This window comes from Moschus berezovskii, chromosome 9 (assembly GCF_049115385.1).
Source record: "Moschus berezovskii isolate FMDL1 chromosome 9, NW_MosBer_1.0, whole genome shotgun sequence".
NCBI classification, from domain to species: Eukaryota; Metazoa; Chordata; class Mammalia; order Artiodactyla; family Moschidae; genus Moschus; species Moschus berezovskii.
The window spans coordinates 88,086,559-88,108,470 of NC_142468.1; the positions used below are offsets into that span (position 1 = coordinate 88,086,559).

A 21,912-nucleotide genomic window follows, 5' to 3' on the forward strand; every position below is an offset into this window, starting at 1 on the left:
AACACGTGCTTTACAGTGTGAACATTGTGTGTGCTAACTTCCCCATGAGGATGGGGATTTTCCCAGTGTAGAGAGTCTCTTCTTTTGGCTGGTGAGCTCCCTGAGTATGACACCGCTGTCAGCATGGAAATGCCTTCAGGCCAGACTATCTAACTGGGACCTTCCTAGGAGTACTGGCTGGGTACTCCAAGGACCCCACAGGGCAGAGGCTGGGTCTCTGCCTTTAAACTGGAGGTCCTTGTTATCTCTGTATCAGACTGGGCTCACTTTATAGCCCCTACAATGCCCTGTCTGGGCCTGTGCTGCCCAGGACATCATTCACAGGAGCTACCCAGAGAATGCCCTCACCCCTCTGAGGTGACTGCCCTGGCCTCACGTTACTTCCTGCTCCCTCTTCCTCCCCATCCAAACTTAGAGGCTACTCCTTGCTCAGGTTCTAGGAATATTAATACGCAGCATTTACAGTATTAATGATATTACCAATAATGTTCATATCTTTAAAATGAGCAGTTAATAATGCCAGTGATCACTCCTAGGAATTCATCATGTTAGCTGTAGAGACTCTGTGGGACTCAGGTGAACACTCCTATCTGCAGAAGGAGATTTCAGCCCTGGGAGGTGGAAGCACCAGGGGCAGAGAGGTTCTGGGCCTGGCCTTGGTTGGGGGCTTTCCTAGGGGGCACTCCCAGGGGGGCGGCAGCTTACCCTGTGAGCAGTCTTTGCCGATCCATCCAGGGAAGCATTGGCAGGAGCCATCGATGGGGCTGCAGGTGCCGTTGTTGGCACAGGAGCAGAGCTGGGCACAGTCCTGCCCAAAATGCCCTCCAGCGCACACTGTGGGCACAGGATAGCCTGGCACCTGCCCTCCCACTTGCACTCCTCAGACCGCACCCACAGCCACACCCCTTTCCCCAGGCCACAGTCGTGGCCCCTGTGGGGTCATGGATCAGGTGGGAACTGCCTGCCTCAGCACCCCCATTTCCACAGCAGGGAGTTTCTCTTGTGCCCACAGCTGCCTTCTTCCCTGACCGCCTCTGACAGGAATGGGCTGAGGCCCATGGGGTAGAATAACCTGGCTGAGGTCCCACAGACAGAAGTGGTGAGGCTGGGAATTCCACCACTGCACCCTACTGCTCCCTGCCCGCAGCCCTCGGCTGTCTACGACCACACTGCTGTCAGCGTCACTGGTCCCACAGCCGCAGGGCAGAGGATGTTTATAGCCGGGAGAAGAGTGAAGGAGAGGGACACAGGCAGGGTGGCCGGTCTGTCTACAGTTAGCTGGAGAGGAGGCCGGCCCCAAATGTCTGTCCCTGTTCCCTGTTTCTCCAAATACATCTATTCCTTGAGCTTCCACTCAGCCTCCTCAGGAGAACCTTCCTGAGTCCATAAGGGGCTCTCCAAAACGGAGCTCCGGTTGTATCTCCACTTTGAGTCACTTGCAGGATTTTGGGCCCAGCCCCTCCTGGAGGAGTCACTCTTTGGTTGCTGGAAAAAGGGCTAAATTTCCTCAACCAAGCTGCAAGCTCCTTTAAGTACTAGGTATGAGTTCACCAAGCACCTACCTCTCATTTCTCTTGAAATCCATCCTCCACCTGCTTCCTAGAGCCTGAGCTCTCTAAAGCACAGCTTTCTTCATTGCACTCCTGTGCCCTGCTCAAACATCCTCAGTGGCTCCCTGTTGCCCCAGAATAAAACCTAGATCCTAGAGATCAACACTTAAACACACCTCACCCAGAAACCATGAGCCACTGGACCACACACCATCTTCCAAATAACACCCCATGCCTTTCCTTGTCTGTGCCCTTTAACTGTTCCTCCCAGAGTTTCCCTGACCCTTATGCCCAGTTGTGGAAATCCTACCCTGCCTACAAGACTCATCTTAAGTGCCACCTTCCAGGTGATCCCTCTATAGTAGACAACAAGTCCTTTCATTCCAGTTCTCTTCTTAGAAGTAGAGTTTACTGGGCTTCTGGCCACCTGCGCAGCTGGGTAGGTGTGACGACCTTCTGACCAATGGTAAGTGGAAATGCATGTCTTTATTTGCCCATTCCTCCCTTTTATTGAAGAACAACATGGATTATGGAGGAAGATTGTGGGTAAGATGGCTGGAGCTCAAGCAGCTACCTTACACTAGAGGTGAGCCATATGCCGAGGATGGCGGAGCAAGACAGAAGCAGCTTGGGTCCCTGACACCTTTGTAAGCTACCCCGCCGTTCCTAGTAACCTCCTTCTGGATCTTTTTATTAATTTATTTTAATGTATGAGGAAAACAAGGCTTGTCATTTTCAATTCAGTTATTTTGGTTTTTTATATTATAGCTGAACTGAATCCTGGTATATTCACCCCCTTCTCTATTCTGGGAGGCTACGCCCCTGTTTGAGCTTCTAGGACCCTAGTCTATTAGTTTCTTCCCTGGTCTTCTGTTACATTTCCGGCCAGGCCTGGGTTCCACCCATGTCTGTATCCCCACCACACTTGGAAGAACAACAGGTGCTTAAGGCTGCATATGCAGAAATAAACTGCTGCCCCTTCTCCCCATGGCCACCTCCCACCAGGTTCTGTGAAAAGGCTGAGTTCAGGGTTTTCCCCTCTGGACCGCAGGCTTTGTGAGGGCAGGGAACTTGCCTGTCTTTTTCTTTGTTGTGTCTGAGTGCCCAGCACAGTGCATGGCATACAACAAACACTCAAGAACTATTCCCCAGATGGCCAAACCTGACCTCGGGAGCAGTGACCTTCCAGTGGGTTCTAAAACTGGAATCAGTGGCCCCTGTCCCTTAGAGCTCCTCTCAACTCAACCTGCTCCCCCTGAAGCCTGGCTCCAGCCAGCCCTACACCCTCCAGGATGGCCTCCTTGCATCCCTGTTATGGGGGAGGAAGTCCTTGCATCCCCGAGGCCCTCATTTGGCTGGGCCACACAGAGAATCCCGGGAAGATGTTGATTCTTGAAGAAAAGCGACTTCCCAGGCCCACAGCCCTGACCACTCCCTATGCCACACTGCCTCGTGTTGCCAGCCCTCCCCTGACTAGATAGCTGCCTAGGATCTGTGTCCACTGGGTGTCTCTCCAGGACATTGTTAGCAATTGGGACAAACAATAAAGGCAGCATGGTGTACCAGGCTCGCCAGCCAAAGCTTTGGCTGCTAGTTTTATTTATGTATTCAATAAGCATTTCTGTGGCACTTTCATGTACCACTGTTCAGAGTGCTTCACAAATATTAGTCCAATTAACCTTGTAACACTCTCATCATTATACATTTTCATTATTCCTCCCAGTTATTAAGGCTACAGATGAGGAAACGGCGGCACCGAGAGGTTTAGCAACTTGCCCACAGCCAGGAAGTTCTGCCACTCACCGGCTCAGTGCCTTTGAGCAAGTCCTCATCCTCATCCTTGAAACGGGGCTGACAGCCCTCACCCACGGGCCTTGGGCTGTAGCTAATGGTGGTGGGAACCCTGGGTGCTCTGGGCCCCTGTGCTCTTCCCTAGCGACCACGTTAGCTCCTTCCAGGGCAGGTCTCCTGCCAGGAGGATGGCATGCGTCTCACCTGTCTGCAGCTCAGCCTCTCGCTTCTGTTTCCTGAAAAACAGGTCAGCCTCTGGGAGGTACCTGATTTTGGGAATCCATCCCCTAGTCCTGGCCCTCTGTGGGGAATGGGGTGCCAGAGATGCTCCACTGACCCCTTTCTTAAAACCAACTCATCTTCACTAACAAGACAGTCTTATCTCTGAAGTCTTTCTCACATACAAGGGGCTGACAAATTCACCCACAGAGCTGCTAATGTGGTCAGTCTAATGCATTGATTGGTTGACTTCTTAGCTGAATCAAGAGCGAGGAAAAGAGAGGAAAAGGAAAGGTGGAGAGAAGGGGGTGGGGGCTGGTGAAAAGAAAACGTCTGGTTATATTTAATCTGTGTTTAATGATTCTGCATAAGCAGTGTCTGTAATTTGTAACTCACTGAAAAGCCGGTCATTAGAAACTGTCAGTTCAATTTTTTACAAGGTTTGAGACTTAACCAGGGCAGTTGCCATTAATAGCAAACTCTATTAGATCTATATGTGGAAAATACTCATTAGGCCAGCGGGCGATAAATCAGACATTGCAGGATCTGAGAGTTACTCCTCGAACTGCTTAGGTCCTAATTTAGACCCAGTCTATCTGTATTGACACCTGGGTCTCTGATGTTTAATAAGTAAACCTCGACGTGTCAGGTTATGATTAAACTGTCCTAGGAGGGATGCAAGCAAATGAAACTGTCACATACGTTTCCTGGGGGGTTCCAAACTTCTCATGACCTCAAAGCATCATGGAGTAAACTTCCCACTCATACATATTAACGGCCCACACATAAAAATAGCCGAGCTCAGTGGTCATTATTCATCGAAAGGGTTCAGTCCCCTGGGAAGCAGTGAGCGCTCAAAGGAAGTATTTAAGCAGAAGCCAGATGAAACCCTTTCATAGATGACCTTGAAGTTGCTTTTAGTTCTAAGGTTACCTTAGACAAAGGTCTCTTCGCTCCTTACAGGTTAAAGTACAAATTCTGCATCCTTGTCTTCAGAACGTTTCAGGAGTCCCCAGACTACCTTCCCAGTCCCCTTTGCCACCCACAGCCCCTGAATCCTCCTGTCACTCCCTACGGCTGGACAGTCACAGATCCACCCCTCTGTGCTTTGCCCAGGTTGTTTCCTCCACCCACAATGCTTTTCTTCCATCTGTCTTTTAGGCTAAGTCCCAGTTGAAATCCAGCACGGGATGGAGCTGTCCCCCAAATCCACCCTGCCTTGGCCTAACTAATCCAGGGACAGCAATAAGTAATGATATGCACTGAAGCCAGCTTCTACCTTCACCCTGGTTATTAAATACTCAGGAATTTCACAACTGGTGTTAAACCACTAGTTTGAATATCAAATCAGCCATGGTGGGAATATCTATATCATGGAAATTTGCATATGACACAAATTAGGGCTTTTGGAATCACCGACTCTATGGACATGAGTTTGAGTGAACTCCGGGAGTTGGTGATGGACAGGGAGGCCTGGCGTGCTGTGACTCATGGGGTCGCGGAGAGTCGGACACGACTGAGCAACTGAACTGAACTGAACTGAAAACCGCATATCAGTGCAATAAGCTTTAACTCCCCTTTCAGCTCCCAATGAGTGGAAGAGGTTGGCTGGAGTGGGTGCCGTGAATTCTGCAGCTGAGACATGAAAGCGTGTAACAGGGGATTAGTGATGTTGGCCTGGGTGCAAGGAAAGAAGGGCTGGGAAGTTGCCATCTCCAGCGAAGCCAGAACCATCTCCTCAGAGCTCCCACAGCCTTCTCTGCCTTCCCCAGTTGACATGCAGCACTAGTCATTTGGGGCCACTTTGTATGCGGACCTCAGCTATGCTCGTTTCATTTTTCATCTGCTTAGACTGGGCTTTGGAGTCAGAATTTGATTCTCACCTCTGCTACCTGCTAGCCGTGAGACCATGGAGAAGTCTTTTACCCTCTCAGAGCCTGTTCCTTCAATTGCATAATGGCTTTTTCTCATGGCCAGTGATGTCCAATTCTTATTACGGTAGCTCTAAGCCCCCCAAAGCTGACTTGCTAAAAAAGACCCTGATGCTGGGAAAGATTGAAGGCAAAAGGAGAAGAGGATGGCAGAGAATGAGATGGTTGGATGGCATCACCAACTCAACAGACGTGAATCTGAGCAAACTCTGGGAGACAGTGAAGGACAGGGAAGCATGGCGTGCCGCAGTCCGTACGGTCACAAAGAGCTGGCCGTGACTTAGTGACTGAACAACAAAGCCTGAAGAGCCGAGGAGCTGCCTCCACAGAGCCTGATGAGAGCCCCGAACCTTTCTTCCCTTCTGCTCCCCTCTCAGGACTCCCCAGCTCCCTGCGCCTCCCCCAACACCCCCAGCCCCTGGAGAGAGTACCTTGATTGCATAGGGCTCCGGAGAATCCGGGGAGGCACTTGCAGATGCCGCTGACGTGGTGGCAGGGCCCGCTGCTGTGCACGCAGAGGGGGCACGGCTGTGTGCAGCCATGGCCGTAGAACCCGGGGGCGCAGACTGGAGGTGAAGGGGAGATGGTGGTCAGCAGCTCAAGGGGCACCAGCCAGCCTGGCTACCTGTCCCCCACAGTGATGAAGAGAGGCTTCAACAGTATGGGGAGAGTCGCATCCACCCACATCTCGGAGGGTCTGCTCCTGTCTACAGAGAGGAGTGGGGGTGGTCCTATTTCTACAGGGGAGTCAGGCTGGGCCCTGAACATGGGGACAGAAAAGTTAAGGCTGGGAGAAAGGGGATTAGAGGGAGGGATTTGATGGGGGCCACCTCTGTAAGCCCAGCCTCTCTCCAGCTGGGAAGGAGAGGGAGGAAGAGCTGTCCGAGGTCTGTGGGGTGGGGGCCAGCCTTACCTCTCTGGCAGAGGGGTCCTCGGAAGCCCGGGGCACACTCGCAGCTCCCATCCTCTGGGGAGCAGGAACCACCGTTCTCGCAGCTGCAGGACACAGAGCAGTTGGGGCCCCAGCGTCCAGGTGGACACGTGCTGTCACAGTGGATGCCTGCGGGCCAGAGACGGACTTGGGTCAGTGGTGAGGGGTGAGGGTGAAAGGAAGAGTGATGGGGAGGCTGCACTAAGAAAGGGGTGGGGGGTGGAGAGGCAAGCACATCGGAAATGTGGAGGAAGAAAACAGAGACGCCTGGATGGTCAGGGAGGGCTTCTAGCAAGAGGCGGGTGACTGAACTATAAGTCCTAAAGACCAAGTAGGAATTGACCAGGGAAAGGAAATCCTATGTGCAAAGAGCAGGAGGCAAGAGAGAGAATCATGCCTTGAAGGATAACATAGCACAGTGTGTTGGAGCATAAAGTACACGATGGGATACAGCAAGAGATGAGGTCGTGGGAATCAGAAGGGGTCAGATCATGAAAGGCCTCCTTTGTCTTTGACATCTTAGCTAATTCAAAGTTAGCGATGTGCTGCAGTCTATGGGGTCACAAAGAGTTGGACACAACTGAGTGACTGAAGAACAAAGGTTAATAGAGCAGGTAAGCGCCATGATGGGGGCCACACGACTAGGGGTGAGTTACACGCTCACCCACGTTAGCCCTTGCAGGGCCCCAGCCAACCAGCCCCTGGTTGGTGGGAGAGAGAGTGGGAGGCTCTTTTCAGATTCTTTTGCCCACAGTCCTCAGTGTGATATGTATTTTATATCAAATGTGCATCCATATGAATAATAGAAACCAGTGCTCTGCAAATGACATTTACTGTCACTGACTATGATGCAATCTGATGTTTTCTCTGCACTATGATGTACTCTATTTCATTAAGGAAAAAAAACAAACAAAAAAAGCTAGTCGTGACCCAACAAATTGATTTAATGACCTTCAGTTTGACAAACAGTGGCCTAAGGGGGAATGGATGGAATCTGTCAGAAAGAAAGAAGAACAAGGCCTACACAATCTTTTTGAGTTGAGAGAAAGGAAATATGGGTTGGGGGTGATTGCAGCCTGCAAGCTGAGAAGGAATCTTAAAAGGCCTGAGGCTGGATGCCCAGCTTTGCGGTGGGGCTTCCTCCCAGGCAGAAAGGCTGCTAGTCTGACATGCATAAGGTGAATGGACCGTGGGGCCCCGGAGACCACCTTGGCTTTGGAAGGTGAATATCAGAGGCTCAGAGAGGAGCAGAATTAGTTTAAAAAGCATGTCTGCCTTGTTATAAGGACAGGGATCATGAGAAAGAGAAAGAAAGTGGGAGGAAGACATTCAGGCTCGGTGAACAGAGCCGGCCCTAGCAGCAGCAGGAGAGCGGTGGGACCAATTTAGAGGCAGGCTGGAATGTACAAGCCCACCTGGGCTGGCAGGAAAGGGGAGGGGGCAGAACAGAGGCAGGGAGTGGGGGAGAGGGGATCAACTGGCGTTATTCCCCTCCAGCGCCTCCTGCAGCCCAGCTCCCTGTCCCTCCCTGGGCTTTCCTCCTGTGACAGCTCAGTTCTGCAGCAGGGTGGGGGCTGCTGATGCCACTCTGCAGAAAACTGGCCTCTGTATGGAGGGACCCTGATGCTGGGAAAGATTGTCGGCAAGAGGAGAAGAGGTTGACAGAGGATGAAATGGTTGGAGGGCATCACCAACTCAATGAACAAGAGTTTGTGTAAACTCCGGGAGACAGTGAAGGACAGGGAAGCCTGGCTGGCATGGGGTCGCAAAGAGCTGGACACAACTGAATGACTGGACAATGGAGAGAAGGGGGTGGGGGGAGATTCTCCCAGGAAATGCCGTCTTTCCCCAGTGAGAATCCGGTGGCCACATTTCACTCTGCAATGGAGGTCTCTCCCGGTGGAGTTTCAGAGTCACAAGAGGTGGCAAATAGCATGAATGGACTGAAGGGCAACCTGGGGCAGGAGAAAACACAAAGCTGTTTGAGATGAATGGAGAGAGCAGCACGGATGCATCCACACTAACGTACGTAAACAGAGAGCCAAGGGGAATTTGCTGTATGACTCAGGGAACTCAGACTGGGGCTCTGCAATAGCCTAGAGGGTGGGAATGGGTGTGGGGAGGGAGATTCAAGAGGGCGGGGACATATGTACACCTAATTCATGTTGATGTATGACAGAAATCAAACCAATATTGTAAAGCAATCATCAATCAATTAAAAATAAATAAATATTAAAAGAAAAAAGTCCCAAAACCAAAAGCCATGACCTGCCCCAAGGAATTCTCGTGCCTGTGGATGCTGAAAATGCGAGATTCGGACTGCAGGCCGAGGGGCCCTTCTGCTCTCCAGAGGCACACTGGACTAAGGCGGAGTTCCACGATTGGACAGGGCCCTCCGATCCCACCTGTGCCTCAGGCGCTCTTTGTTAGGCTGCCCAAGGCATGCACATCACGTGCAGATACAGCTCTTTCCTTAAACTATGAGCTGATATTCAGTTCAGTCCAGTCCAGTCGTGTAAACTCAGTCGTGTAAACAACGCATGCAAGAGTACCCCTGAATTCATGGCAGCCTGTCACTCATGTTTTCCCCAAATCAGCAGACATGAGAAATAGAGCTACTCTCCTGTCTGGGATCCTCAGAATGTTTTCATGTCAAAAACGTGTCCTCTCTTTTTGCAGATTAAGAATCATAGGCGTAAGGTGATTATGCTCAGATTGCAGATGGCTGCAAGGGCCCACTGGGTTCTGCTGCTAAGTCGCTTCAGTTGTGTCCGACTCTGTGCGACCCCATGGACTGCAGCCTACCAGGCTCCTCCATCCATGGGATTTTCCAGTCAAGAGTACTGGAGTGGGGTGCCATTGCCTTCTCCAACTGGGTTCTAGGGTCTGTCAATTATTCTAGTCTAGGTCTGGTGCTGTGGGTGAGGCTCTTGTTTGAGGTTGTTTTATGTCCTAAGACCTCCTTGGAACGTCAGACATTGGCACCTAAGTGGAGAGAAGAATCTAAAGGTCAGTTGCACTGGTGCGGTCAGAGCGGCTGGCCTTGGCCTAAAGGGAGGCTGTCTCTCAGAACTACAGCTTCTGAAGAGGCGTGGTGTCTTCAGTTAGCTGCCTTCTCTAGGCCCTGTCTGGGGATAATAATCCCTCTTGGGTGCCCTCTCCTTTTTACTTTAGAGAATCTCCCTGTTTTGTTTTTTGGGGCTCTCTACACATCTATATTGGTGGGTGCAGCTAGACTAAGAATCCATGTATTGTGACCTCTAGTTCATATCACAAGGCCAGCAGCAACTCAGCAGCCCACATTCTTCATGGACTATTTTAGGTCCTCCTCATCCTGGAAGCCTTCCTAGATGTCTGCCCAGGGATTCAAGCATATATTTGATAGTGGCATACAGCCTTGTCCCTACCTATCATTTAAATAGTTCATGTATGTGCCCTGGGGAGACAGGATTGTGGTTTATTGACACTTCTGACTCTTTATCCAGGTCCTCCCAATAGGCAGGGAAACCATCATCATCATTTCTGCATCTCTAGCACCCAGGACAGTGTCTGGCACACAATAGGTGACCAGGGTCTATTACTATGATTGAATTCTGCCATTTACTCCTGGGTCTAGTTCAGGGCCAGCCACATGGTAACTGCCAAGTAAAAACTTGGTGATGGTTTGGGTCAATACATGCTAGTTGAATGAGGAAATGGTTCCCCTTTACAGTGCAATCCTGTGCCTCCTGTTGGCAGTAATGTCCTGAGACCTTGGACAGCTCCTTTTCCTCCTGTGTAGCAGGAGGAGATGGGAGCAGATCATCATCAAGGTCTCCTCACTTCAAGGGGAAAATCCATGTATGATTACAGGCCAGTTTCTTTCAACATATTTCAATAAACATTGAATAAGCAACTACTATGTGCAGGGCAAGGTGAATTAGACATCATGCCAGTCAAGAAGCCTGTGGCTGACTGGGGGTGAGGGGAGAAGACATGCACTTGCTTAAAGCAAAGAAAAAACAAGTGTTGAGGGACTTCCCTGGTGGTCCAGTGGTTAGGAACCCACCTTGCAATGCAGGGGACATGGGAGGTTTGGCCCCTGGTTGGGGAACTAAGATCCCGCATGCTGCAGGGCAACTAAGCCCACGCGCCGCAACTAGAGAAAGCCCGTGCTGCAACAAAGAGTTCACACGGTGCAGAGAAGAGTCCACTCACAGCAACGAAGACCCAGTGCAGCCAAAATGATGATAATTTTTAAAAAGTGCTGAATCAAGGGACGAGCAGTATGCCAGGGGCTAGGTGGTCAGGGGTAGGTGAGGAGGGCTCGCTGAGTAGGAGGCTGGGGCTTGTACCCCAAGCCCTCCCTATCTTTCCTTGGTTTTCTTCTGCTTGAACAAATTTCAGAACATCAATTGCTCCTTTGAAATGACTTCAGGACCATGTTCGGGGAAATTAGCTTTAGAACAGCAGAGACCTTGCCGAAAGGTTGTCCATCAAAGACAGAATTTTTAAGCACCAGATGTCATTAAAATCTTATCAGTTCACTCAAAATTAAGGCAATGAAAGATTGAAGTGGATTTCCATTTGGCTCCAGTCAAGAGTGTAGGGTGTCGGTAACCAGGGTGGAGTCCAGCTTTGTACTAAGGGGCAGGACAAGAGGGTCAGATTGAAGACGCTACAGAGGAAGCAATGCCCCCAGTTGTGGAGAACAGAGGTTGTGGTTTCTGGTTGTGGAGAACAGAGGTTGCTGAGCAGCCTGGTGTGAATTATTTATCTGAGAACATACCATGCCGCCAACGCCTGTATTTTTCACTCCTTGCTGTCCACCACTTTGGGAATGGCCAGTGGGTTCATTCATGCAACATGTTATTAACATTGTGTTTGTGGCTTACACTTACTGAACATCTATTATTGTGCCAGGTGCTGTTAGCACTTACAGGCATTAACTCATCTAAACTTCCAAAGCACCCTGGAGTTATAAGGGTTATTATTATCTGCATCTTATGGATGGAAGATTCAGGCCCCAAGAGGCTAAGGGACTTGCCCAAGGTGGCCTGGCTCCAGCTCTGTGTCCTTAGCCATTTCTCAGTGTGGGACAGTCACTCGATACAGTGGTGAACAAGGCGGATTGGTCCCTGCCTGCACAGAACCGATGGTCAATGTGGGAGGCAGATAATAAGCAAATAGTTACTCAATCAGAGTTCAGTGACAATTGAAGTAAGTACCGCTGTTAGGGTATTCTGAGAATTAATTAAAGGCATCCTTTCATAACCTTAGCCAGGTTGGGGAGGTGGTAGTATCCAAGCAGAGAGCCTTCCGAAAGGAAGTCATCTTTAAGTTGAAATATGATGGGTGGAGGGTATTATTGGGTAAAGAGAAGGAGAAAGAGTGATCCGGGCAGAGGGAATGCACACTTGATGCCTTGAGTCAGGGGGGCAGTTGGCCCATGTGGCTGAAAGTAAAGTGAGTGATGGGGGGGCACATAAGAGAGGTGGAGGAGTTGGGGAGGGCCAGACCACGTGGACCCAGGTCACTGGGAGGCGTTTGGATAAATGCCACGGGATGCCATTGAGGCATTCTGAGCCTCAATGTGATGTCAACGGATCTGGTCACTATGTTCAGAGTAGGTGCAGCTGGACAAAAGGGGAGGCCCAGAGACAAAAAGGCAGTGCCGGGGGAGAGCTGGTGCTCAGTGTCCAAGGATAGTGACAGTGGCCGGTGAAAAATGGATGGATTTGCAGTATATTTAGGGGGTGGACTGCCAGGACACAGGTAGGAACCAGGAGTCTAAACCTGGGAGAAGGTGGAAGTTTCTTGTCTGTCTCCACCATATCCTCTTTAAGCACAGACTGAGCACCCACACTTTTGTCTGGCTTTTTAAAAACTGGTCTGTCTCCAGCCCTTAGAAAAGAGCCTGTACATCATAGGTGTTCAATGAACGTTTGTTAATTTGAATGGAATGGAGAACTGAAGCCCAGAGGAGATAAAGGAAATATGCATACCTAGGAAATAAGAAGAGGAAAGTGAAGGAGAAAAGAAAGAAAAGTCCAGAGAAGGCAGCAGAATACCAAAAGCTCAGTTTCCCAGACCTGGATGGTGGCGGTTGAGGGGGTTACCTGTCCATCCGGCCAGGCAGCAGCAGTGGCCTGTGACGGGGTCACAGCCATCGGCATGGCTGCAGTCACAGCGTTCACTGCAGTTCAGCCCAAATGTGCCATCCTGTGGAGACAGAAACTGTGAGATCTAGACCCCCAGAGGTTCTCGCACTTCTGTAGGATTTTGATGACAAAACTGAGCTGCTACCCAACAAGGACGCAGAGAAGCTGGGGCCGGGGCAAAGTGAAGGCACGTTTTTATAATAGGGGATTCAATGAAGTCACTCCAAAAATTTTCTTGGCTGCATTAACAGGAGTATGCAGTTTGGAAGGAGGGAAGTGATAGTCCTTTCCTACTTCTCAGAGAGCTATGATGATCATTAATTAACATTGGAAATGAAAATGCACTTTGCCAATTTTAGAACATTGATCACATATAAAGAAGGATTATGATTTATTCTTTGTTACTGGGTAAGAAGGTGGCAATTGATGTTTGTTGTGTACTCAAACATTAGCTATCCAGAGTCTTACTTAACTCATTTCTCTTAATCTTCACAATTCTATGAGACGGTTTCATTATACTGAAAATTTAAAGATGAGGTGAAGTAACATGCTCCAGGCAACATAGCTAGAATGAAGCAAAGCTAGGATTGGAACCCAGGACTGTAGGACTCATTCAATATACCATAAGTTAGTTTAACTTATTTGTATCATAGACTAAGATCCAGGGAGTAAGTATAGGTGGTTATTGCTGGATAACGCTTGGTTTAGTCCTCCCACACCTTGATCATAAAATTAGAGGCTGTTGGAGTTAGAAAGAAACTTAGGCATCATCAAGGAATGGCAACTCTGATGGATTAGTAAGGGCTGTCCTGCAGCGCTGTGTCATGAAGGATTCTGGAGTTGCATTTGGGCTCAGGTTAACTATGCCAGAGTCAATAATGGTTACCAAGAGCACCCTGGGGAAAGTGACTCCACATCACCATATCTGTCCGGTATCTACTATTGTACAGATGAGAGGGCTGAGGATGAAAGTAGGACAGAGAGGTTAGAACTGGGGCTGAGATCTAAATCCGGGTGTTCCATCACCTGGTCCAGTGCTCTTCTCTGTACTTCTGTGGACAAAATAACCGCAGGGAAAAGGTCTGAGGGGCTGCTGGGTCACCCCCATCCTTCCCCGCCCTGTGCTCACCGGGCAGGGCAGTTCACAGGTGTCCCCCAGCCAGCCGGGGGTGCAGGAGCAGGAGCCATCTGTGGGGCTGCAGGCCGCCCCATTGGCACAGGCGCAGCTCTCGTTGCAGTTCAGGCCCCACGTCCCGCTGGGACACGGCAGGGCGCAGTCGAGGCCCTGCCACCCTGAGGGGAAGGAACAAGGCTGTCACCTCTCTGTCACGTGTCAGCACAGTTTTCTGCCCACTTCCCCCGGCTCTGTACAAGACAATGCACCCAAACCACCCCTTCTCTGGTAGCTGGGGTAGAGCACACGTGCCACCTTCTGAGTCCACTCAGAACCACAGTATGGCTGTTGAGAGAGCAGGGGCTAGAAGCTGGCTCTCCTGCCTGCTGGTTCTCCCTGTTCTTGCTATAATAGGTGGATGATCCCACCCGGACAGGGCATCAACAGAGGCGGGGTCCTCTGTGTGCCCAGGGTGGACTCAGGAAGCTTATCTCAGGGCCCTGTGCTTGGGAACAGGCTGGTTTCCCATTCTGAGGCTGGTTACTGGCCTGTCTGCCCTCAGATCCATTTCTCCCCTTCCCCTGTTCTGTGTCACAGGGGGTTGACCCCTGCAGCTGCTCTCAGGTGGGCTTGCCAGCGGGAGACCCGGCCAGTGACGGGAGGGCGGGAGCAGGAGAGGCACAGATATCTTCTCTGCTTTCTCTGCTGTGAGCAGGGCCTCTGGGGGTGGCTGTCTCCGTACTCCAGCACCATCTTGCAGCCGCTCTGCCCTTGTCTCAGTTCCTACCAGGTGGCCCTCTCTCACAGGCTCTGGGAGCTCCACTTTCTCCCTTCGTCCCTCTCACCCTACAAGTGGTAGCAACTGTGAGAGAAGCTAATTTCTGGGTTGCTCACATTCCCTTGCATATCTCTGCAGCTCTTCTAACACCCTGGTAACGAATCCCTTTTATTACATTCCTGCTGTTGAGGTCCCGGGCATGAGTCTCCTTGGCTGGAACCTGACATACAGGCTCACTGACCTGGCATGTGGGTGGGTGGGCAGCTGGCAGCCCACCTGGGCATCTTCTGTGTGCACATTTGAGGAGATGGGGTGGGAAAGCAGGCACTTTACCTTCCTTGCAGGTGCAGGAGCCATCAACTGGGGAGCAGGTGCCGCCGTGATTACAGCTACAGACAGATGAGCAGTTGGAGCCATAGGTCCCTGCTGCACAGGGAACTGCACAGACCTCCCCCTGGAAAAGGAGGAGGGGGATTTTGGGTCAGAAGATGCCCCATGATAAGTGGCTATGGTAGGTAGAATAATGCCTCCCCCCTGCCCTCCTCTCCATGTTCTAATTCCTACCTGTGAATATGTTACCTTACATGGCAAAAGGGACTTTGCAGTCATGATTAAGGACTTTGAGATGGAGGGTGTCTTTGATTAGCTAGGGTGGCCCAAATTGGTCATGTAAGTCCTTAAGGATAGAAGATAACTAAAAAGATAGCCTTGAGAACTCCTCCACCTGCCTGCATTGACTTTGAAGACAGAGGAATGGGGCCACAAGCCAAGGAATGCAGTGGTCTCCAGAAGCCAGTCTTCTTGCCTGGAAAATTCCATGGACAGAGAAACCCGGCAAGCAATAGTCTATAGAGTCACAAAGAGTCTGACGTGACTGAGCAACTGAGTACACACACACAGACACACACACACACATACTAGACACACACACAGACACACACACACACTAGACACACACACAGACACACACACACACACTAGACACACACACACACAACTAGACACACACACACACACAAGAAGCCAGAGGCTTCATTTTACAACTAGCAAGAAAATGGGGACCTCACTCCCACAACCCTAGGAACCGAATTTTGCCAAAAATCCAAATGAGCAGAAAACAGATTCTCCCCTAGAGCCACCAGAAAGGAATACAGCCAGATGACACCTTGACTTTAGTCCTGTGAGACCCATAGCGGACTTCCAACCTACAGAAAGGAGTTTTGTTTGAAGCCACTGATGTGTTAATTGGCTACAGCAGTGATAGGAAAGCAGTACAATGATTCTCACCAGCTGGGGGAGGGGCCAGGTCTCCAGGCCACAGCTCCAGTGGGCAAAGGCCTCAAGGAATTTGACCCCTGCACCTCTACTAGGTCACACCGGCACAGCATCTAACCCTTTGCTTCTCAATCTTATTTGATTCTTACCAGGAAACCCCTGAGGCAGATAACAATATCCTATTTTCATTTACCCAAATCTCAACTTCACTTTTACTTTCTACTTTCATGCATTGGAGAAGGAAATGGCAACCCACTCCAGTATTCTTGCCTGGAGAATCCCAGGGACAGGGGAGCCTGGTGGGCTGCCGTCTATGGTCGCACAGAGTCGGACACGAATGAAGCGACTTAGTAGCAGCAGCATCAGCAAAGAATATAATGTAAATAATAACAACAGCTAATGTGTTTTAAGCACTTTCTTAATATCAGGTACCATCTTTTCATTTAATCTTCACACTATCCTCAAGAGATAGGAACTAGAGCCTCAGCATCATTCCAGGTCATGGAGCTAACTACGGCTGATCTCTATTTGAACCCAGGCTGGCTGCTTAACCATTCTATTTTTAGTGTTGGCAACCAGTTTCCTTGGAAAACATTCCCTGAAATGGAGACTAGTGGGCTCTTGAGAACAACCCCTATGAGGGGAAAGGGAAGCAGGAAGGGCAGACAGAAATTGAACTCTGGTGCAGTTGCAACAATAGCCTCAGCTGACCTGTTAGGAAGCTCTGGAGCTGGTTGGCCCCTAGAATTACCCTGCCAGGGGAAAGGGAGAGAGACGCTCCATACCCCGGACCAATCATTGGTATCCACTGCCCTGGGGAAGGGGGCACGACTTCAGGGGAATCTGTGCTCTTTGATGGAAGGCAATTTCTGCAGAGAGACTCATCTGGGAGCTACTAAGTTTCCTGCAGTTGGGAGGAAACTGCATGCCTTCATCCTGAATCGTGTATCTGCGTGACACCTGACAGGATCCACCACACCAGACCTCCTTGGATGGGCTGTTAGCTCTAGTCAGGCATTCAGAGTAAGGGTAAGTCACAGGGCTACCAAGAATGGGGACTTCAGAGGCTTTGAGGGGTGGAAGAATTCAGTTAATCAGAGGAAGTGGGTAAAGGCAGTCTAGGTGGGAAGGGTGTGAACAAGAGTGCAGAGGAGTATGGGAGCTGGGAATGTTCTAGGAGCAGCAGGAGGAGGGAGTCTGTTGTAAGGAGGGGTGAGGGAGATATTTCAAAAGGGTGTTAGGGGACTTTCCTGGTAGTCCAGCAGTTAAGACTCTGTGCTCCCAATGCAGGGGACCCAGGTTTGGTCTCTAGTCAGGGAACTAGATCCCACATGCCACAACTAAGATCCAGTGCAGTCAAATAAATATATTTTTTAAAAGGGGACACTGGTAGCCTTGACTGCGAGGGAAGGGAATCTGGGCTCTCAGAGTCCCCGGGACATGCCTTCCCTACTCGGGAACCCTTGCTGGGGATGTTTGCTCTGGCACACACACTGGGATGCTGAATTCCCAGTCTCCCCCCAGGGGGTGTCTCCAGCTAACTTCTCAGGTCTTGTGCTGAGGTTACTGTGGGAATGCTGATGCACGGGCCAGGGTACCAGAGCTCACCTGGGCCCCACTAGCTGCGTGACGTTCGATAGGTTACTGCCCCTCTCTGAGCCTCACTTCCAGCATTTGTGAAATGATAGCCTTGAAATAAGGGAGCTCACTTCTCAACTCTAAGGGTCCCAGGCATTTGGCCTCATCCCCAGTCAGGTCACAGAGAGATCTTACTTGGCCCTTGGTGAAGAGGCTCCTCTCTAGCCCTTCTCCCTGCTCCCACCTGCCCAGGCTGGGTCAGGGAAGAGAGACTGGGAGGTGTGGAGTCCTGCACCAGAAGGTTCCATGGTTCCCACTCTTTCCCAGGCCAGTCTTTGGCCGATCCTGACCAGCTATAATCTACTAGCGCTCCCATTACCCAGAAAAATTCTAATTTCTCCAGGACTATAAATAGCCCAGAAGAATATGTTTAAGCTCTGAGGGTCTTGGCTGGAGTGTAAATTGCATGCTCAGTTTATGATTTTCTCTGCATGAGTTTACTTTAAGAGGAAGGGGTTTCTCTCCTGGAATTCTCATTAGTGTCCCCAATCCCTGTCCTCTGAGGAGGTTTCAAGGTGCCTGTGAGTCCAATTGTGGATCTGTTGGCGAGGCTGAGAGGACTGCCCACCCTGCCCTGCTCCAGAGGGCAAGACGCAGAGCACCCAGCTCAGAATATCTGTCCCCAGAAGGCTGCACCAGGTCCCATTTTCTCCCAGAGCAGCCTGTACAGGGATATGGACAGTCAGCCTGGCTTTACAACAGCCCTGGGAAGTCACCAGGTGAGAAGACTTTCTGCCTCCCAGAGAAGGAAAGGGAGACAGAGAGGGGCAGGGGCTTATCCAGGGCCCCATGGCGTCTCAGTGAGGGGTGAAGAGGAATAACCAGATCTTTCCACAAAGGTGGCAGAGCCCAGGGGTTAGAGAATGGACTCTAGTGCCATCCCGCTGTTACCACTGACTCACTGCCTGACCTTCAGCAGTTTACTAAACCTCTTGGGGACTCAGTTCCTCCATCTGTCAAATGGGAATAATAATGTCCCTACTTCATAGTGTTGTTTAGAGGATTAAACTAGTTATTACACATGAAGCTATCGTTTTTCCAGTCGTCTCCACATGTACAGAGGTGAGAGTTGGACCATAAAGGAGTCTGAGCACCAAAGTACTGATGCTTTCGAACTATAGTGCTGAAGAAGACTCTGACAGTCCCTTGGACTTCGAGGAGATCAAACCAGGTCATCCTAAAGGAAATCAACCCTGAATGTTCACTGGAAGGACTGAAGCTGAAGCTCCAATAGTTGGCCACCGGATGCAAAGAGCCATCTCACCGGGAAAGACCCTGATGCTGGGAGAGACTGAGGACAGGAGAACGGGGCGACAGAAGGTGAGATGGCTGGGTGGCATCACCGACCCGATGCACAGGAGTTTGAGCAAACTTCGGGAGATGTTAAAGGACAGGGAAGCCTGATGAGCTGCAGTCCATGAGGTCACAGAGTTGGGCAGGACTTACTGACTGAACAATGGCACATGAAGCAGATGGAAGAGGGCCTGGCGGGTAGAAAGCACACGAAAGCTATCATCACTACAGAGAAATAGTGTCTCTTATGAAATGAATACACAAAACCCTCTGAGCTTTCAGCAGAAGGCAGCTCTGGTGGAGGGCTCCATCTCTCACTCGACGAACAAATGCCGGCCCTGTGCAGGAGAGGAGAGCTGGTGTTCACAGGGGCCCCCCAGTTTCAGCTTCCTGCCACCTCCTCCAGGCTGTCTTCCTGGTTCCCCTTACCACAATTGAACAGGCCTGAACTTTTACCACAGTTGTGGGGGATGAAATGACCACTCACTGAGGGGCTACCATGTGCCCCAAGCTGTTAGTGCCCAAAACTTCCCATTTGTTAGCTCTGAATGGCAAAACAACCCAAATGAGGAAACAGGCAGCTTCTACCAAGTACACAGTTCTGCCCTGAAGGAATGTGAGCCTGGTACAGCTCCCCTTCTTCCACCTCTTGGCCCTGACCCAACCAGGTTCAAACTCCTCAATAAGCACAAATACTAACAGGGAAACTTTTTATCACATTTCCTACTTTCTGTCCTGTGATCTGTGGGGTCAGGCCTGGCATATAATTGATTGGCTGTCTCTGGTGATGGACATTCCCAGCAAGCCAATAATCAACCTAACTTCTCAGGTTTAGACTAATAGCCCCACCCTCCTCAAAGTATCCCCTGGCCAAGGTCTGGCGATTCTCAGGGTGCCCATTGCCACAACCCCCCTGCAATAGGCCATTCTCTTACACATTCATCTCCCCGGTTTGGGGCACCACTAACAGGCCTTAATCATGATGGCTTGTGTGGCACTCGAGCATACAGGGATCATTATTTATGTCTATACATGCTTAGGCATTTCCCAGGTTGCCCAGGTGGCGCTAGTGGTAAAGAACCCGCTTGCCATTGCAGGTTAGATGTAAGAGATGCAGGTTCAGTCCCTGGGTTGGGAAATCCCTGGAGAAGTAAATTGCAACCCACTCCAGGATTCTTTCCTGGAAAATCCCATGGACAGAGGAGCCTGACAGGCTACAGTCCATGGGGTTGCACAGAGTCGGACACGACTGAAGCGACTTAGTATGCATGCATGCTTAGGCAGTCAGTATGCACACCTGTGAGTTTCTGTGTGCGTTTTGTCCATCTGTGTGGATGTGGGTATAAAACTGTGACCTCTTCTTCATCTTTCCCTCCTGTGTGTTCCCTCCCCAGCCCGCCTGTGCTGCCCTGGTAGGAACTGGGTGCACACACAGCCACCACCATCCTAGCACACTGGGGTGGCTCCTGGTTAGCTCTTAACACCTGCGTCTGTCCTGGGTTGTGAGCTCAGGGAGCAGGACCTCACTGTACACACATCTAGATTCTCAGAGCTTGGGGTCCTTCTGGTGTATAATGGGCCCTCGATAACTGTTGTTTAATTGAAATGAGATGTCTGTGTGTACATGCTGGCTTCTACCGTGGACAGAACCAGAAGGACTGGGCAATCTCCATATGCTTTCTTTCTCATGCCAAGCAATTCAACAAATGTTTGCTGAGTGGGGCTGATTCTGAGCCAGCCCTGGGAGTGGGCTCCAGGGACACACAGGAGCCTGTGACCTGGTCTCTGCCCTTGGGCAGCTCCCAGGCAGTGTCCACACAAGCACACTCATGCTTGCATCTGGATGCATTTGTTTGCCCACTTATTTACTCTCTCTGTCAGTTAGACTAGAAGCTTTGTGATAAGAGGGATCTTATCTGTTTTGGCTGCCCCAGGATTCCTAGTTCAGTCCCTGGCATGGAGTGGAAGTATTCTATAAATACTGTTGGACAGATGAGTGAGGGGCCCTGGTGGGCCGGGGTTCTGTGGCTCCCATCACACACAGGAAGCAGACTGTTGCCTGGTCTAAGGATGAGTCCTGTGCTGCCACAGCAACTCTGGGCCTCCCTGGGGGCTCTTGTGCAAATGGAAAGCTGGGCGAGATCCTGGTCTGTGGTTTCATGTCCCACTCTGCCACCTCCTGCCCAAACCCTCCCCAGCCAGGCTGAGGGTCAGACATATAGTCAGAAAATTACCCTGCTGGCCTCGAGTGTATCCACTCAGGAAGACAAGACCCTCCAAGCTGAATAGGATCTTAGAGATGATCAGATTCATCGCCATCCTGAGAAAGAGACTGAAAGTCAGAGTAGGCCCATGAGGCAGAGCTGGGATTTATCTACCACATCTTCCCCTGGCCCAGACCAGCCTTGAATACACATCTGTTATCTTTTCACCTTCTGGGGAAAAGGACAGGACAATAACCCAAGAAAGTAGGGGGGCTGCATTTGGCATTGCACATGCCTCACATAGCCTAGAACCTTTGCTCAGTCCCTCAGCCAGGAGTACCCTGAGGCCTTTATTCAATTGTTCACCAAAATCTCCATCCAGAATTCCTATACACCTTACTGCTGGAGGGGCTTCCCTGGTGGTTCAAATGGTAAAGAATTCACCTGCAATGCAGGAGACCCAGGTTCGATCCCTTGGTCAGGAAGATCCCCTGGAGAAAGGAAAGGCTACCCACTCCAGTATTTTTGCCTGGAGAATCCCATTAACAGAGGAGCCTGGCAGGCTACAGCCCATGGGGTCACAAAGAGTCGGGCGCAACCGAGCAACTAAGCACGTTTACTGCTGGAAAACAATGTTCTGATTGACTCATGTTCACACTGGGTAACATACAGGTCTTGGTTTCTTTATCAATTATAGGCAGCTGTTGAAATCAGTCTCCCCAACTTTTCACCATCAAGAAGCCTTGTTAGTATCCCCTGTTTGCAAAGCTCTCTCACTTTGAGAGACACTGCTGTCACCACGCGCTGGTGTCCAAGGCCAGTCACGTACTGAACGGGTGCAATTTGGCCAGTGACCACATGCCGTCTGATGCTGGTGGCAGCATCTTGTCCACCAACCATGACCTAGAAATTCCTATGATGTCACCTACAACCAATCAGGGCTTCTGATTAGCCCACGCTAACCTGGAAGATCACATAGCGTTAATTTAATTCTAATTAACAGCAGAAGAAAAACCTTGGTGTTTTAGTGAGCTTCATCCTAGGTAAT

At 50.5% G+C, this 21,912-nt stretch overlaps 1 protein-coding gene across 1 annotated transcript in view; it reads right to left on the minus strand.

Annotated features, from left to right (window-relative positions):
- The window catches only part of MEGF11 (multiple EGF like domains 11), a 387,229-nt gene that overhangs the window by 19,302 nt on the left and 346,015 nt on the right, over positions 1-21,912 (minus strand). Inside the window, exons 11-16 of the mRNA XM_088839921.1 lie at positions 14,788-14,908; positions 13,692-13,855; positions 12,521-12,623; positions 6,405-6,551; positions 5,923-6,057; positions 706-834 (exon numbers count right to left, since the gene is read on the minus strand). Coding sequence (XP_088696047.1) covers positions 706-834; positions 5,923-6,057; positions 6,405-6,551; positions 12,521-12,623; positions 13,692-13,855; positions 14,788-14,908 — 799 coding nt within the window. The remainder of the gene's footprint in view (positions 1-705; positions 835-5,922; positions 6,058-6,404; positions 6,552-12,520; positions 12,624-13,691; positions 13,856-14,787; positions 14,909-21,912) is intronic.